Source organism: Gobio gobio, assembly GCF_949357685.1.
Source record: "Gobio gobio genome assembly, chromosome: 10".
NCBI classification, from domain to species: domain Eukaryota; kingdom Metazoa; phylum Chordata; class Actinopteri; order Cypriniformes; family Gobionidae; genus Gobio; species Gobio gobio.
In genome coordinates, this window is record NC_137116.1 from 2697586 (window position 1) to 2716052 (window position 18467).

The 18467-nt window shown below is 46.1% G+C and overlaps 1 protein-coding gene across 1 annotated transcript; it reads left to right on the forward strand.

Annotated features, from left to right (window-relative positions):
* Window positions 1-8395: 8395 nt before the first annotated feature.
* Window positions 8396-17912, forward strand: LOC307132823 (taste receptor type 1 member 1-like; the record flags this gene model as incomplete). Its single annotated transcript, XM_079827400.1, has 6 exons — window positions 8396-8577; window positions 8709-9006; window positions 9151-9897; window positions 10133-10345; window positions 10769-10889; window positions 16978-17912. The coding sequence occupies 6 exons, from the start codon at window positions 8396-8398 to the stop codon at window positions 17910-17912; spliced, it is 2496 nt and encodes an 831-aa protein (XP_079683526.1).
* Window positions 17913-18467: the final 555 nt, after the last annotated feature.

An 18467-nucleotide genomic window follows, 5' to 3' on the forward strand; every position in this document is an offset into this window, starting at 1 on the left:
TAAATTGGTCTATACATTACTAAAAGTACTTTTTACAACTATTTATAGGCCTACAATATAACTTAAGTTTAACATGATAACAACAGAAATTTAAACAGCTAAAACAAAAGAAAACATTTGTATGTACACTTTCATTGAGCTGAGCGGGAGACGCTGGTGGATCTGGACCGGGATGCGGAATAATGCACAATAGAGAACCTGGTAAGGCCTGTGCCAGCGGGTTATCATCTTCATCTGGGATGAGTGCATATTTCCACTGTACGCAGGTTTGCGTGGCTGAATCAGTCAACGGATGGCATGCAATAAAAAGTAGGCTACAATGCATCTGAGATGATGTGAGTTGAATAAAAATAAGTACTGAAATAAAGACTTGGACGTAAATATATAAATGTTTAAAATATTGTAGAAGTTACATTTAACATAAGAAATAAACTGCACTGTAAAAAAAAATCAGGTCTCCAATTGAAAATGTTCTAGTGACCAATCACATCTAAATTTTTTAGTTGGCCAAATTGAATTTCTGTGAATTAAATTGCATCAATTCACAGAAATTCAATGTGATCGGTCACTAGAAAATTTTCAATTGGAGACCTGAATTTGTTTTACACTGTGTTAACTAATAGTTGCAACAACGATTAACCATAGGCTACAGATTTACATGCTTATGATCCGGTCTCCCATTGTCGCAGGCTTTGAAGCATGTCAAAATCCAATAAAACTCATAAAAAATATAATAATAAAAAAACCTTGTCTGCTCCATTTCTCTTTTTAAAATCTCCTCACGAACGTCCGCTGTCAGTTGTCACACACCTGTCGGTTCAGTGTTGCCAAGTCTGGAATTGGGCTGCATTTACTGTTGCTGTGGGTTGTTTGTAACCTATAGTCCACAGGTTTAAGTTGTCTTTACTTTAGCAATATATTTCTATCCCCCGCCCCCCGTGTTTTGGCGCAGATTGCAGACCTGGCAACCCTGTCCCTCGGTTCGCCTGGCCTGGCCTGGCCTTCGAAGTGCACAGCCTTTCTAAATGCGCACCCTTCACTTTGGGACACAGCTCACGTCTCAAGGTCTTCTTCTCTGTTTTTAGTGCATCTCTGTGGCATAATTATAGTGCCATATACTGGTCTGGCATGTATACTACATAGTTTTGAGTCTGATTCAGTGGTTTCGTGTCTATGCAGATATTTCTCGAGACGAGGAAAAAAAAAAAAGATTGGATAGGGAAAGCTCTGGCTTCATGTGGATGTGGCCTTAGTTTCCTCAGTTTCTTTGTCTAGTATTGTTTATGTTAATGTGTAGTTGTTATGTTGGGACTCCTGCGGTTCCCATTCAGTCGGTCACGTTCGACGTACGTCGGACGTACCGACGAATTGGGATCACTTCTGGGAGCCCCTATCAGCTTCGAGCTATCTAGAACCGGCCAATGAACAATTGGCGTGTGCGAGATTTGCATCTCGCGCTCCGCCCCGCACTGCGGGTATAAACAGGAAGCAAGAGCGAATGCACGCTGTCATTCACTTCGGAGCCAAACGGCAGAACGAAGACCACTCACATTGAGTTCGCTGCTATCAACAAGACAAGAAAGAGTTTTTGAAGAACCGGAGAAGAGGAGAAACGCGTGTTGGAGAGACGGCACATTCCAGCGGGACCGCGGAAAGCTCATCAGCTGCCTCTGTGTTACAGAGAAAACTGCTGTTTTCACAGCAACAAATTTCTGTTGGTCTGGTTGGGCGTTTTCCTGTATTGAGTACAGGCACGGGCTGCACTACAATCCCGTGCGCTGTCGCGTTTCCCCCTGAGTGCTTCAGCACAGAGCGTTTCCTCACAAAAGAGTACACGGGTGACGCTGCGTCTTTTTCAAGATGACATTCCACCCGTGCGTTTCTGGATGCGGTCGTTCCCTGGCGCCTACTGACGGTCACAATCGCTGTCTCACGTGTTTGGGCAAACAGCACGCTGAGGCGGCATTTGTGGATGACTCATGTTCCCACTGCGGGAACATGACCATCGGTGAACTAAGATCGAGACTCTCCTACCTCCGGGCTGGGGGAGTCCCCTTACCCATCCCACGAACCAGGTCTACCCCTAACCCGGGTGGACCTGCTTCTTTGGATGGCCAGGGTGATCTGAGGATCACGTTTAGGGCAAACCCGCCGAGTGAAACTCCGCAGGCCCCTATTCCCTCGGTTCCGCAGCCGGTAGAGCTCCCGAGAGAGACCGCTGGACCCTCCCACGGGAGACCAGTGGTGTCTTTCGGAGCTCCGGTAGACGAGCAGATGTCGATGGTAAATGGTAAATGGTAAATGGACTGCATTTATATAGCGCTTTTAACAGACCTACGGCCATCCAAAGCGCTTTACATTTTGCCTCACATTCACCCATTCACACACTCATTCACACACCGACGGCGGTGTCAGCCATGCAAGGCGCCATCCAGCTCGTCGGGAGCAGCTGGGGTTAGGTGTCTTGCTCATGGACACCTCGGCACTTGGTCAGGTGGAACCGGGGATCGAACCACCAACCTTCCGGTTTGTAGACAACCTACATGAACCACTGAGCCACTGCCGCCCCACCAACCCTCCACCGTGTCCCTAACCCTCTAGGTTGGATGATTGGTTCCTCGGGGCGGCTCGCGCTGGTTCTCAGCGTCCTGCCCCGACACCTTTCTTCCCGGAGGTGCATGAGGAGCTCACGAGGTCGTGGACGGCACCTTTTTCTGCCAGAAACCGACCGAGTGACTCCTCCCCCCTCACTACCCTCGACGGCGGGCCAGCCAAGGCTTACGTGGGGATCCCGCCAGTGGAGCGCGCCGTCGCGATGCAACTGTGTCCGGCGACCGCCTCTAACTGGCGCGGTGACCCACGTCTCCCGTCCCGGGCCTGTAAGTTCTCTTCCGGTCTGACCGGGAAGGCTTACAAGGCCTGCGGACAGGCTGCGTCCGCCTTGCATGGCATGGCGCTGCTTCAGGTCCACCAGGCCCAAGCGCTCCTTGACATGCACGAGGGTAGGCCTGACCCAGAGCTCCTCCGGGAGCTCGGGACGGCGACGGACCTCGCCCTCCGGGCGACGAAAGTCACCGCCCGTTCCATTGGTCAGGCGATGTCCACACTTGTGGTCCAGGAGCGGCATCTCTGGCTTAACCTGGCTGATATGAGGGAGACCGATAAAATATCGGTTCCTGGACTCCCCCATCTCGTCAGCTGGGTTATTCGGCGACGCGGTCGAGAGCTTTGCCCAGCAGTTCTCGGCCGCCCAGAAGCAGACGGAGGCGATCAAGCACATCCTGCCCCGGCGGCCCGCTGCTGCCTCTACACCGCCCCCGCCAAAGCCCCGCAGCAGCCTAACACCGGCCATCGGCGTGGGGCCGGCCGTGGGAAGGACGTCCAGCCCGCTCAGGCCGCTGCCAAGCCAGGTGGCAAGCGCCGTCGCTAGCGACCCTGAGACGGGCTGCCCAGAGATGGAGGAAACTGCTCTGAGGGAGATGGCTGCAGCACCACTCCCTCCCCCGGAGGAGGGCCGGGGGAGAATCTTTTGTTTTTCTGTTCCGCCGCTGGCACTGGGCGCACAGCGGCACCCAAAACTTCAAGAAAAGAGCAGTTTCCAATATCTCTGGGTGCCAAGAGAGCGCGCTTGGTGGTGGTCGACGCTTCCATGCCTCGCCACCCTCAAGTACCTCTCCCTTCGCCAGCAGGGGACGCCGGCTGTCGGGACGCACACAAGCGGCCTCCCCACACTCGCACGTCCCCTCCGCGGATGCAGGTAAGTGTTGCACAGCACACTCAGATCCCGCTTCGGGCCGCTCCCATGCCGTCCAAGCCGGATCCCTGCGTTCCGCCTCGCTGCCCCGCTGCGGGTACGTCTGTGGTGCCGTTGATCCCCCTTGCGCGGAGTCTGGGAGCCTGGCTAGCGCTTCCCAGCCCGTCTCGGTGGCTCCTCCGTACCATCAGACTCGGCTATGCGATTCAGTTCGTCCCCCCAAGTTCAGGGGCGTTCACTCCACGACTGTAGTGGAGGCGAACGCCCCCGTGCTCAGGGCGGAGATCGCTGTCCTATTGGCGAACGACGCGATAGAGCCGGTCCCTCAAGCCGATATGAGGTCCGGGTTCTACAGCCCGTACTTCATTGTACCCAAGAAAGGCGGCGGGTTACGACCGATCTTGGACCTGCGATTCCTGAACCGGTCCCTTCACAGGTTGCCGTTCACGATGTTAACGCAGAAACGCATCTTCAGGTGCATCCGTCCCCGAGATTGGTTTGCAGCGATCGACCTGAAGGACGCGTACTTTCATGTCTCGATTCTCCCTCGACACCGGCCCTTTCTGCGCTTCGCGTTCGAGGGACGGGCATATCAGTACCGCCTCTTACCCTTCGGCCTGTCCCTGTCGTCCCGCGTCTTTACGAAGGTTGCGGAGGCGGCCATTGTTCCCATGAGAGAGCATGGCGTTCGCATCCTCAACTACCTCGACGACTGGCTGATTCTTGCCCAGTCGCGAGAGCAGTTGTGCGAACACAGGGACAAGGTGCTCAGTCACCTCAGCCAGTTGGGACTTTGGGTCAACTGGGAGAAGAGCAAACTCTGTCCCACACAGAGGATCTCTTTTCTAGGTATGGAGATAGACTCGGTCGCCATGACAGCGCGCCTCACCGAGGAGCGCGTCCAGTCAGTGTTGAACTGCTTGATTTCGTTCAAAGGCAGGACAGCGGTACCACTGAAACATTTTCAGAGGCTCCTGGGGCATATGGCATCCGCAGCCGCATTAACGCCGCTCGGATTGCTTCATATGAGACCGCTTCAACGCTGGCTACACGATCGAGTCCCGAGATGGGCGTGGCACAGCGGTTCCCTCCGTGTCCAAGTGACTCCGAGATGCCGCCAAACCTTCGGCCCGTGGTCGGACCCTTTGTTTCTCCGGGCGGGAGTTCCCCTAGAGCAAGTGTCCAGGCACTCCGTTGTCTCCACGGATGCCTCATCCACGGGTTGGGGTGCCACGTACAACGGGCTTGCAGTTTCGGGTCTGTGGACGGGGCCTCAACTGCAATGGCATATCAATTGCCTCGAATTGTTAGCAGTTCGTCTTGCACTCAGCCGCTTCAAAGTGCCGCTCAGAGGCAAGCACGTTCTGGTCCGGACGGACAACACTACGGCCGTAGCGTACATCAACAAACAAGGTGGTCTACGCTCCCGTCGCATGTCGCAACTCGCCCGCCATCTCCTCTTATGGAGTCAGAAGCATCTGAGGTCGCTTCGTGCTGTTCACATTCCAGGCCTGCTCAATCGTGCGGCCGACGAGCTGTCACATCAGCAGGTACTTCCGGGAGAATGGCGACTCCATCCCCAGGCGGTCCAGCTAATCTGGAGTCGTTTTGGGGCCGCACAGGTAGACCTGTTTGCCTCCAGAGAGACGACCCACTGTCAGTGGTTTTATTCCTTGACCCAGGGGAACCTCGGGTCGGATGCCCTGGCCCACAGCTGGCCCCGGGAAGAACGCAAGTATGCGTTTCCCCCAGTGAGCCTTCTTGCGCAGACACTGTGCAAAGTCAGGGAGGACAAGGAGCAGGTCTTGTTGGTTGCTCCGTATTGGCCCAACCGGACCTGGTTCCCGGAACTAGTGCTCCTTGCGACAGCACCTCCCTGGCCCATTCCTCTGAGACAGGACCTCCTGACTCAGATACGGGGCACCCTATGGCACCCGCGTCCGCGTATGGCACTCTACGAGGCGCCTCTATGCGTTGAAGTGGAACCTGTTCGTCGATTGGTGCTCTTCTCGCCGAGAAGACCCCCGAAGATGTGCGATCGCATCTGTGCTTACCTTTCTACAGGATGGGTTGGAGCGAAGGCTGTCTCCCTCCACCCTCAAAGTCTATGTTGCCGCTATCGCCGCTAACCATGAGCTAGTAGATGGAAAATCTCTAGGTAAGCACGATCTGATCGTTAGGTTCCTTAGGGGAGCGAGGAGATTAAATCCGCCTCGTCGTCCCTCTATACCCTCTTGGGACTTAGCTCTGGTGCTTACTGCACTACAGAGAGAACCCTTTGAGCCTCTGCAGTCAGCTGAGTTGAAAATCCTGTCGTTAAAGACTATACTCCTGATTGCGTTGGCCTCCATCAAGAGGGTAGGGGACCTGCAGGCATTTTCGGTCGACGAATCGTGCCTGGAATTCGGGCCCGGTAACTATCATGTGATCATGAGACCCCGGCCTGGATACGTGCCCAAGGTTCCCACTACTCCCTTCCGGGACCAAGTGGTGAGCCTGCAAGCGCTGCCTTCGGAGGAGGCAGACCCAGCCCTAGCTTTTCTCTGTCCCGTCCGTGCTCTCCGGACTTACGTGGATAGAACGCAAAGCTTCAGGACCTCAGAGCAGCTCTTCGTCTGTTACGGAGGACAGCAGAAGGGAAAGGCTGTCTCCAAGCAGAGGATGGCCCACTGGATAGTGGATGCCATCGTCTTGGCTTATCAGTCCCAAGACGTGCCCTGCCCGCTCGGGTTAAGAGCCCACTCCACTAGGGGTGTTGCCTCTTCCTGGGCGCTGGCTCGTGGCGCCTCGCTGACAGATATTTGTAGAGCTGCGGGCTGGGCGACACCTAACACGTTCGCTAGATTCTATAGCCTCCGTGTAGAGCCGGTATCTTCCTGTGTGCTCACTTCCCATAGTCAGTAACACCGAAATGCCTGTTCTAGTGTCGGCTTGCTGCGCCATTCCCTCCCCTATGGTAGACGGATGCGTGCGCTTATTCTGCTCCAGTCGAGTTCCCCGGAACGGCGAACCCTGTTGAGTCCTCCGCAACCCGCGGCAGTCGGACGTGGCGGAGCATTCGACGCCAGGTCTAACACTCGTATGCATTGGTGGAACTTGTGTTAGGCTGGGTTCCATATGTAGTGACCCCCACGGCGGTCCCATATGTGTATTCTTCCACGGTACGGCTCCCTACGGAGAGCCCGTGTCTTTCCCTCGGCAGAGTGTCCTCTGCCGTTCCAGGTACGTGTTGTTCCCCCTCCACTAATTGGCCGGGGCCACCCCTGGGACTTCCGTATGTTGTGCTGCCCACGGTCAGCCCATACGTGTATTCTCCACATGTTAACTCCCTCTGGGCATGATGTGGCTTCCACAGCTGCCTTCACAGGCACGCTTTCCCAGCGTTATCCAATACAGTCAGCTGAATGGGTCTTGCGGAACAGCAGCTTGGACTCTCCCTGCGTGAATTCCCGCCCGCATCAGATCGGGGTCTGAAGGGCTCATTGCTGGGCGCTGGAAGTGGTAGTAACTATGGCGTTTTCCATAGGGGATCCCAATTCGTCGGTACGTCCGACGTACGTCGAAAGTGACCGACTGAATGGGAACGTCTCGGTTACGTATGGTAACCCTCGTTCCTTGAAGGAGGGAACGGAGACGTACGTCCCGTCGCCACAGTTGCTGTACCATCGCTGCAGGTTGAGCCACTACGTTTGGCTCCTCAGTGAAAAACAGCGTGCATTCGCTCTCGCTTCCTGTTTATACCCGCAGTGCGGGGCGGAGCGCGAGATGCAAATCTCGCACGCCAATTGTTCATTGGCCGGTTCTAGATAGCTCGAAGCTGATAGGGGCTCCCAGAAGTGATCCCAATTCGTCGAACGTGACCGACTGAATGGGAACGAGGGTTACCATACGTAACCGAGACGTTTCTCTTTTCTTATTAAAAGACTTAATTTACTTAATTTAATTATGTGTGTTAATCTACACATTACACCTAGTGGGATGTCTAGAACTGCTGCACAGTTCTCATATGATTTCTTAGAAGTTTGTGTTATGAATTGACACCTGATGTTTAATGTGACACTGGTTGATTAATGTGACACTTGTAGGGTGGCAAATCTAGAATAATGTCAGATATGCAAAAACATTTAAATTTATGCAGAAACTGGGTTAAGCAAATTAAAAAATGTAAAGTATATGTGAACAGCAACAGTGGCCATTCAAAATCTATGATTTTAGCATTGGTTTTTAGCCTCCAGGGAGAGCATTAACTATATTTTATACTCAAATGTGATGTGTAACACCACAGTACTCAACTCAATAGAATCTGCATAAAATCTCATGTACTGTATATATGCCAGAGTCAACTTTTAAATTTGCTCACCACATAAACTTTGAAACCTTAGTGATTCTAATCCATCTGTAAACCCCTGCTGAGAGTTTAGGTTACAGTTTGTAAAATATGTTATGGATGCGGTGTAATGTTCTATTGATTGACATGTGCTTTGTGAGCCTAGATTTGTAAATGGGCATTTGTATAATTGAATATGCTGGTTTAAGCAAATTGAAATGTGTTTTAAGAAAATTAAGGGTAGAATATAAGCCTGATTCTCAAACGACTTGCCACTGCACATCTGCTTCATGACCAACAGACCATCTTAAACAATGTGTCTCAGTAGCATTTGCATTTTCCTTGTGGGCTTTACTAATTGTTTCTTTTTCAAAGTTTCTTGCACAAATCCTGAGTTCAGCTTGGAAGGAGATTACTTATTGGGTGGCCTTTTTGCTTTACATGAAATTGACCATGCAACACCCCTGTTCTCCCCAGAGACCACTGAATGTTTCAGGTAAGCCTTTTTTTTATTAGTCAGGTTATCAATATGCAATATTGTAAATCAAAGCAGCATTTCCTCAAAGTCAAATCTATAAAGTGAAAATTCAATTGCATGCTAGTAACTTCCTCACTGATGTTTTCAAGGCACCATTCCTCAAAATCTGGCTATCAGATGTTGCAAGTAATGAGGTTTGCCATTGAAGAGATTAATAACTCCACCACTCTTCTGCCAAATGTTTCTTTGGGGTATGACATTTTTGACCACTGTTCTAATACCAAGAATCTCCCTTCAGTCTTAAGTTTTATCTCCAAGAATGGGTCAATAAAACCTAAAGAAAAACTGAACAACTATCGGCCTAAAGTGATTGCTTTAACAGGACCATATGGAAGCACAAGAACTATTACTATTGCACAACTGATCACAATGGACCTTATACCATTGGTAAATTGTTACTTTTTATACAGTTTGCATTACAAAATACTTACACACTTACTTACTGCCATTTTTTTCCGGACTACCAAGTTACTATATAAAGTATAATACTAATGTATTGTTTATAATTTTGTGTTTTCTTCACTTTCAAAGGTGAATTATGGAGCTACTAGCTATGCATTGAGTAACAAACTTCAGTATCCTTCTTTTGTAAGAACAATCCCTAGCAACAAAAACCTGATAGAAATGATTATTCATATCATACGGTGGTTTGGATGGAACTGGGTTGCCTTTCTTGGTAGCCAAGACGATTACAGTTCAGACGGACTAAATCTGTTCACCAAGTATATAAGCAATACTGGCATTTGTTTGGCCTATCAAGAGGGTCTAAGCCTAAATGCAAACTACAGTCAAACACTTCAAAAGATTGATATGCTCAAAATCAATGTCATTGTTGTTTTTGCTCTGCCACAATATGCAAGCAAAATTATCAAAGCAGCCATAGCAAACAACATCCAAGACAAAGTATGGATTGCAAGTCAAGCGTGGGCTATGGATCAACAGCTTCCCAGAGAGCAAGGAATTGGGAAAATTGGCACAATCATTGGTATTACAGATAGATTGTTGTCATTGCCTGGATTTAATGAATTTGTCTATAAAGACAGAAGAACAACTTATGTAAACCATAATGAAGAGAGTGACATCCAGAATAAGAGTAAGACATGTAATCAAGTTTGTGATTACTGCACATTGTTGACCGCAGAGGACATTATAAATGAAAATCCCACATTCTCCTTTGCCATCTATTCTGCCATATACACCATAGCTCATGCATTACATAAGGTTCTTCAGTGCGACATGAATGGATGTCGCAAAAACACAGTGGTTAAGCCATACATGGTAAGGGAATTAATTTTAATTTATGACAAGATGTATTATTATTTGAATCACATTATTGAAGTAACAATGTTTTAATTTATTAAATAATAAATAATATTGTTAATATTTTATTAAATTGCATGTTATATAATTTATTATACAATAATTTAATAAATTAATAAAACAAAATTCATGTTCATTTATTTAAAAATTGACATTTTTGTAAAATAACTAACATTTCCACAACTCACAACAGCTTCTGGGAGAAATAAAGAAGTTGGATTTTCCACTCAATGGCCATCATGTGAAATATGATGCTAATTATGATCCAACCATCAATTATGCAGTTGTGCTCTGGCACACTGATGTAAATCCTCCACAGTTTGAGATGGTGGGAACGTATAATACATATCCAGAAGTGACTTTTACAATCAACGACTCTCTCCTGCCCTGGCATTACAGCGGTTCTGTAAGTCTTCATTTGATGAGCCTTTACATTTAGCTTTATAGATTCCAGTTTTTCTCAATCAATTTAGCAAATTTCTCCAAATGAAGGTCAAAACTCTCAAAACAATTAACACAATCATCAAAACAGTCTCCTCTGAAAAACAATGTATCTTCATGATGAAGTACTGTATTTACAGTAACAAATACTGATATCAAGACTTAAATTGTTCTCTTTTGATTACATATGCAAGTATAGCTACTATTGAAAAACTGACTAAATATCTAAATATCTTTCCATGTTTGAGCAAGGTCTTTTGTGTGCATTTAAATTAATTATGAAATTTGTATTTTGGTATGGAAATTACACAGTGTTCCGAGTTAATTGTAAAAGAAAAACTGTAACTTTAATAACATTTTATTTAATACATTTTCCCATTCCTTATAGGTTCCTTTCTCAAACTGCTCTGCTGAGTGCAAGAGGGGATTTTCAAAGCAACCTGAAGGTTTTCATAGTTGCTGTTTTGCATGTAAAAAATGCCAGCTTAACAGCTATGTCAATTATTCTCGTAAGTACCTTAGGAAGTGGTCAATGACACCTTGGTATTTAAGTTTATTTTGTCCTTTCCATAACCACAATATCCTTTACTGGAAGTATGGTGCTTTTTTAAGTGTGATTTGAAGACGAAATATGTTCCCACATCCAAATAATTTTTAATTCTGTTACTAGGTCCTAGTAAATAGATCCTTAATATAATCTGCTAGTTATTACTACATTGTACAAGCTGGTTACATAATGGATTTTTACTATAAGTCAGTTACATAAGTTAGGTAATATAAGTATTTTTTCATACAAATTACTGTAAAATCTTCAGCAACCAGGTTCATTTGAAAATTGTCTTGCTGTCACGCTGGGGTTGCAAACAAATGGAAATAAAATAGCTGGATCTTTTTGCAAGCAGCTATTCCTTTTTAATCAATTAACTCAAAAATCTCACTTTAGGCCTAGTCCACATGTACACAGGTATTTTTCCTCCTCCGTTCAAAAAAAATTGCGTCCACATGAAAATGCAAAAACACGCTATGAAGCGCCGTCAAGAGCCTGCCAAACCAACAGGTGGCACTATAACCCTAACCGTAAAGCCATGTTGGCCAATCAGAAGCCTGGAAAAAAGGATTTTGCCATTCCGGTTCTGACGTAACAAGCCAAAAACTCTGTTTTCACTGTCCACACGACAACACTGCAACCAGAGTTTCTAAAAATCTTCACCCTGGCAGGAGTTTTCAAAAAAGTTTGGTTTCTGTGATCAGATTTTCGTGTGGACGAACGGCCAAACCGCATAGAAAAAGCTGCAGTTTTGAAAATACCCATGTTCATGTGGCCTTAGTTTATCTTGAAAATACCTAAAACAATAACTAGATCAGACCAAAATGAAATTATGAAAAACTATATGATTAACTAGACACAGTTGAGACACATGAGGAAAAATCGAACACTATGGCAACAGATGACAGAGACAAAGAAAACTGAACTGGGAACAGTGCAAATTGTCTCGGGTAAAGTATGTACCCCTTGTGCCTTGAGAAGGGAACGAGACACTGTGTCAGAGCGACACTTTGGGGATACTCCCGTAACATAGTGCATTTTAAGTATGAATGAAACTAAACCAATCTTGATTGGTGCTGCGTCATGACATAGCATGTGACCGCATACCCGAAAGCTACAAAGGGACGCCGACACATAACAGTTAGCTTTCACGATGAATCGCTCTCAGGCATGGAGAGGCGTGGCAAAGGGACGCAGTGTCTCGTTCCCTTCTCAGGGAACAAGGGTTACATACGTAACCCGAGACATTCCCTTTCGAGGGAACTTGCACTGCGTCGCAACGACACTTTCGGGAACGAAATTCCCACTATGCCACACCGAAAACATGCCTGCCCTAGTGTGAAGCTGGAACCCAGGCACACTTAAGACAAGAGCACCCTGGCGCTTTGCGTCACAGGGAGGTGCAGACTAAAAAATCTTATAAAGTTATGTGGGGTAGCCCAACCGGCTGCCTCACAGATTTCCTGAATGTGAACTCTCAAATAAAGGGCTCTAGAAAAGGCCATACTCCTAGTAGAATAAGCTTCCAAGGGCTGGAGGTCCCCCACCCTTTTAAGAGAGGTGATAGCAAGGAGAAAAGCCACCTTAAGCAGTTCGAAGGGGGACCAGGGATAACCCTTCCAGAACCACCACCAGATCCCTGGTTGAAACTCTGACACGAGCCGCAGCCCTCATCCTCCATGCACCACGAGAGAAATTTACGACCAGCTGGTACCTCCCCAGAGGCCCATCACTTACAGGAGCATGGAAAGCCGTAATGGCAGCCACGTACACCTTAAGTGTGAATGTTGTAAGACCAGCAGAGAAGCAATCTTGGACAAACTCCAGCACTGAAGCCACTGGGCAGTAAACTGGGTCCAACTCACGTTCTCTACACCAATTGGAAAACACATTCCACTTTAGGCCGTACAATCTCCTCGTGGAAGGAGCTCTGGAACTGAGTATGGTTTCAACTACTCTAACTGACAGGCCAGCCTCTAGGTACTGAACCCCCTCAGGGGCCAGACCCACAGCTCCCATAACTCTGGCCAGGGGTGAAATATTGTGCCCCCCGCCTGAGACATCAGATCCCTCCTCAGAGGAACCTGCCATGGAGGGCCTGCCAGGAGTGCTATGATGTCTGCAAACCATACTCGGGCCGGCCAGTATGGGGCTACTAGCAGTAGACTGACTCGGTCTCGAAGGACCCTCTCCAGAACTCCCAGGAGCAGAGCGCTCAGCCCCTGCCTGATGATTCAGATAATCAACTACTGACATATTGTCTGAACATATCAGAACGTGGTAACAGACCTGATGTCTGTGAGGAAGTTCCTCAGAGCCCTGAACACAGCCAACATCTCCAGGCAATTTATATGCCATGAATGATGATGGTCCTGCCACAGACCCCTGGCAAAGCAGCTGTCCATGAACGGTCCCAGCCCGTGAGTGAGGTGTCTATCGAAATGGTTTTCCGGTGACATGAAACTCCCAACACTGGGCTTTCTTCCATATGGACAGGGAACGAAGGCATCTGCGCATAACCCTGATCATACAGAATGGATTTCCCCTCGGGGAAAACCCCCTGGCTTTCAGCCATTACTGTAACGGTCTCGTGTGCAGCAGGCCAAAGGGTATTATTTTAGACGCAGCTGCCATGAGCCCCAGAAGTCTTTGAAACTGCTTTAGAGTGATGTTCTGGCCTAGCTTCATTCTGAAGACCGTCACCCGTATGGATTTGATACATGCAGGAGACATTTGTGCCCGCATCGTAGTCGAGTCCCATACCACTCCCAGGAACATGGTTCTCTGGGAAGGCGTCAACATGCTCTTTTTCGTGTTAATTCGCAACCCCAAGCTTTGATTGTGGGCAAGGACGGCATCTCAATGTCGAACTGCCATTTCTCATGACTGGGCTAATGTGAGCCAGTCGTCGATATAGTTCAGTACACAAATGCCCGGCAGTCTCAGTGGAGCCAGAGCTGCATCCATGCACTTGGTGAACGTGTGAGGGGAGAGAGCTAGGCTGAATGGAAGAACCCGATATTGGAACGCTTCGCCCCCGAAGGCGAACCTCAGGAACTTCCTGTGACATGGAAGGATGGACACATGGAAGTATGCATACTTTAGATCTATCGTGACAAACCAGTCCTCGGACCTGATTTGACGATGATGGGAATAGTGAGCATTTTGAACCTGAACCTCCTCAGAGACCGGTTCAAATGTGTCAGATCTAAAATTGGATGCAAGCCCCCATCCTTTTTTGGAACTATAAAAGTACCGACTGTAGAACCTGGACTCCCTGTCTGCTGGAGGAACACGTTCTATGGCCTCCTTTACCAGCAACGAGTGAAATTCTTGTTCCATTACCCGAGCCTGCTCTGGGACCACTGCAGTCCAAACCACCCCACTGAATGTATCGAATCCATAAGGGCAATGGTCTCCAGAATGAAGCTAGGCCAGAACATCACTCTAAAGCAGTTTCAAAGACTGCTGGGGCTCATGGCAGCTGTGTCTAACATAATACCCTTTGGCCTGCTGCACATGAGACCATTACAGTAATGGCTGAAAGCCAAGGGGTTTCCCCGAGGGGAAATCCATTCTGTATGATCAGGGTTATGTGCAGATGCTTTTGTTCCCTGTCCATATGGAAGAAATCCCAGTTTTGGGAGTGTCATGTCACCGGAAAACTCTGTTGCCAAGCACCCTGACGAGGGGCTCCAAATGCGAGGAACAATTTCTCTCTCACCTTGATGCCCGACAGATTCAACCACAAATGCCTCTCTGTCGCCATGGAGTGGCCGATAGCACAGGCTGTCTCCTTGGTGACCAAGAGAGACAAATCTGTTGCCTTGCGCAATTAAGCCATATCCTCAGGTGTTGGTCTCTCGCCCTCATCTAAATCTTTTAGAGCCTGGTATGCCTGCAAAACTGTGTCCCTGCAGGGTTTGGTGGGCAGCACCAGGTTTTAGGGATGATGCTGCAGGGGAAGGAAAACTGAGAGGAAACTCGCTAAAGCCTCTTCAACCCGCTGCATTTTCCCATAACTGTTCTCTCCCGCCCCCACTATATTGCTGTAATCCAACACAGATGGATAAGAGAGGCGGGAGGAGTGTGGTTTGTTCCACGACTTACACAGCTCATTGTGTAAGTTGGGAATGAACGGCAAACCCCTGCGTTGAGGCTGTGATCTGTGCTGCAGGAAGCACTCATCCAGCTTGCTTTTAATTGCCACTTCCTGCATCTCTGGTGGCCAGCGTGATGTTAATCTGGCCACGCATGTGTCACAACCTCTACAAGCTCCTCATAAGCGAGGGTGATAAGTGATGAGTGTGCTTCTACATCGCCTGCCTCAATGCTGAGCACATCTGCTTCCCCAGAAGCAGATAGCTCAAGCTTCGGGCCCTCTTCCCGAGCAGAAGAAGCCGCTGGGTGGGCTTCTGCACAGGGAGGAAGGGCATCAGAGCTAGCAGACAAAGATTGAGAAAGTGCCTCAGCAGTCTCAATCTCATCTGCCAGCTCGCGCTGTGAACCCACCGATCTAAGCCGCTGCACCGCCTCACCGTGGAGAACGTGAGCCTGGCCGGCCTTATTGAACACGACCAGGTGGGATGCGCTCCCAAGCAGTTTACACATAATTGATGTATGTCCCCACACGTAAGGAATCTAGGGAAGGGGTTCACACAACCTTTGAACTCCTCACTCGCCATAATATAACAACAGTTTTTGACAAACAACACCAAATATAACTGACAAAACTCAAATCCAGAAACAGACATAATACTTGCATAATTTGCTACTGAATGAACTGATGTGAAAGAACTGTTGTGTTCTAGTGATTAAACCAAATGTTTTGAAGCAAATATGTGGAAAGAAAACATGTATAGCTGTTTTGAAAGAATGACTAACAGTGTGAACAGTTTTTTTGTGGATTTTTGTACTAAGAGTTTTAAAAATTTCCCCCTTGTGAAAATAGTACTAAAGCAAAAAAAAAAACAGTAATTATTTTCTTTTAAAGTAGAATTCCTAAGGATAATTTAAAGTATGCTTAAGTTTAGGGTACAATGGGGCTAAAGGCTACACGGGGTAAAAGGCACATCTAAACCACTAGATGGCACAAAAACATCCGCTTTTGATGATGCACGTGGAAATTTAACCGATTCTTGACCCAGGCAGCAACACAAAGTTGATTCTGCGATTATTTGATCTAATATTTGATGGTTGTTTTTTTTTTGGAATGTTGTAGATTTAAGTAGCAAATGAGAGTTGCTAAATTTATTGAATATATTTTGAGAAAAAGGTCTTCTTAATGATTTATCAAGATCTTAATGAATATGTAAAAGTATGGTATTTGGGGTAAAAGGCACCCCTGCTGTTATGGCTAAAGGCATAATAATTAACATGATTAAAAAAAAAAAAAAACAGCCAGCTGACTTTTCCATTTGTTGACATAGTTAGATTCAGATGGTAAATATCATATATTAAGTTGGGTGTCCACCTTAGAGATAATCACTATATTAATCACCATATAATAAAATATGATTTAATGCTACTACTCAAAATCTATATGCTTTCAGAATCTTTTTAAATAATTGTTTCTGTATTTTCAAATATATTTTTATAGTAACATATTTTAATGACAGTATATTTATTGAACAAAAATGAATTATTTTATTTATGAAAATAAACAGAATGTAGTGCAAATTTTGCTCAAGTGATTATTTTGAACAAATAGGCTATTAACTTCGACATTATAAAAACATTTTTAGCTAAAGTATTTGTATAAATAATGTGTGCCTTTTGCCTCATGCTGGTGAGCCTTTTTTTAAAGGCCCAACTTGCCACCTTATATTCTAAACAAAATAAACCACTTTTATGATTTATTTTCACACAAAATCTGTTGCTCCATAAATGTTCAATACAAACATATATTTTTTTCTGTAATCATACACTTTGGGAATAATGAAAAGTACTTTTTTCAGGCCCTGTTGTACCCTACTGTACTGTTTTTCACAAGGGTGTGGTCTTTGGCCAAATATTATTATAAACATTCATGTTATTTTTCTGTTTTTCAGGCGACCCCTATACCTGTTTACCATGTGCAGAGAGTGAATGGTATGATGACATGACCATGACGTGTAAGACACGTTCTGTTGACTATCTTCAGTTCACAGAAATCCCCTCCATTGCTTTCTTGGTTTCTGCCACATGCATAATTATTTTACTCATTGCCATACTTTGCCTTTTCTCCTACAATTACAACACACCAGTGGTGAGATCTGCTGGTGGTAGCATGTGTTTCCTGATGTTGACGTCTTTGATTTTGTCTAGCATAAGTACATTCTTTTTCTTTGGAAAACCCACATCTGCACTTTGCTTCCTGAGAAATGCAATATATGCATTTTTCTTCACGGTCTGTATTTCCTGTTTAACTGTCCGTTCCTTTCAAATTATTTGTGTTTTTAAAATGGCTGCTCAGTTCCCTAAGGTGCACAGCCTTTGGGTTAAGCACAATGGCCAGTGGCTCTTCATTGCATTTACTTCTGTCTTTCATTTCATTTCTTGTGTGATATGGATGACTGTCTCTCCTACCAAAGTCACAGCCGACTCATGGACTTATAAAGACCAAACTATTATCATCTGTGAAAAGGCAAATACTATAACCTTAACCTTAGTTGTGTTCATAAGTTGGTTTCTTGGTCTCCTGTGTCTCCTGTTTTCTTACATGGGACGAGATCTGCCGAAAAACTACAATGAGGCCAAATCAATAACCTTCAGTATCATTTTGTATTATCTGACCTGGATTGTTTTTTTCACAGCATACTTTTCTATCAAAAGCAGGTATCTCATTCTTTTGAATGCAATGGCCCAGATAGCCAGTATAAATGGTATTCTCTTCAGCTATTTCATAACAAAATCTTACATCATGATATTCCAACCACAAAAGAACACTCCCGCATACTTTCAAACATCTATTCAGAATTACACCCAAACCATTAGTAGGACTTAGACATTAGTCTTTGTGTGTCCACCTTATTTTCAACATAAGAGTATTTTTGTAACTTTAATGTGCGAGGCTTCCGGTTAGTGTACAACAACTTGATATTGCAAACTGGAATTTGTTATCATATTATTTGAATCTTTTATCGTAATCGTAAACACACTGATTTGTAGTGCAAAGACTTTTTCTGCACTTTGTTTCTTATAGTTATTTACCTATAGTAGCTGATGAATCTAAAGTCTTGCACATTCACAAAAAATAGCTTACTTTCGAGTTGCAAAATAAGGTGGATATGATGTAAACTCTTAAACTCTGTGTTAGTGGCCTTCACTATAATTTTACCACAATCTTAAAGAAACACATCATATGAGAATGGAGATTCTGAGATTCAGTCTGAATTAAAATACTATGTGAATAAAAAGAGTAGAGTCTTTAACATTGAGTAGCTTCTTGTCCTTTATGTACAGTGGCAGAGAGAGCTCAATGAGCAGCAAATGAAGGAAACACATGCAACAAATTAAGAACACATCTCCATCAGTTTGACAACACATATGCTGCAAATAC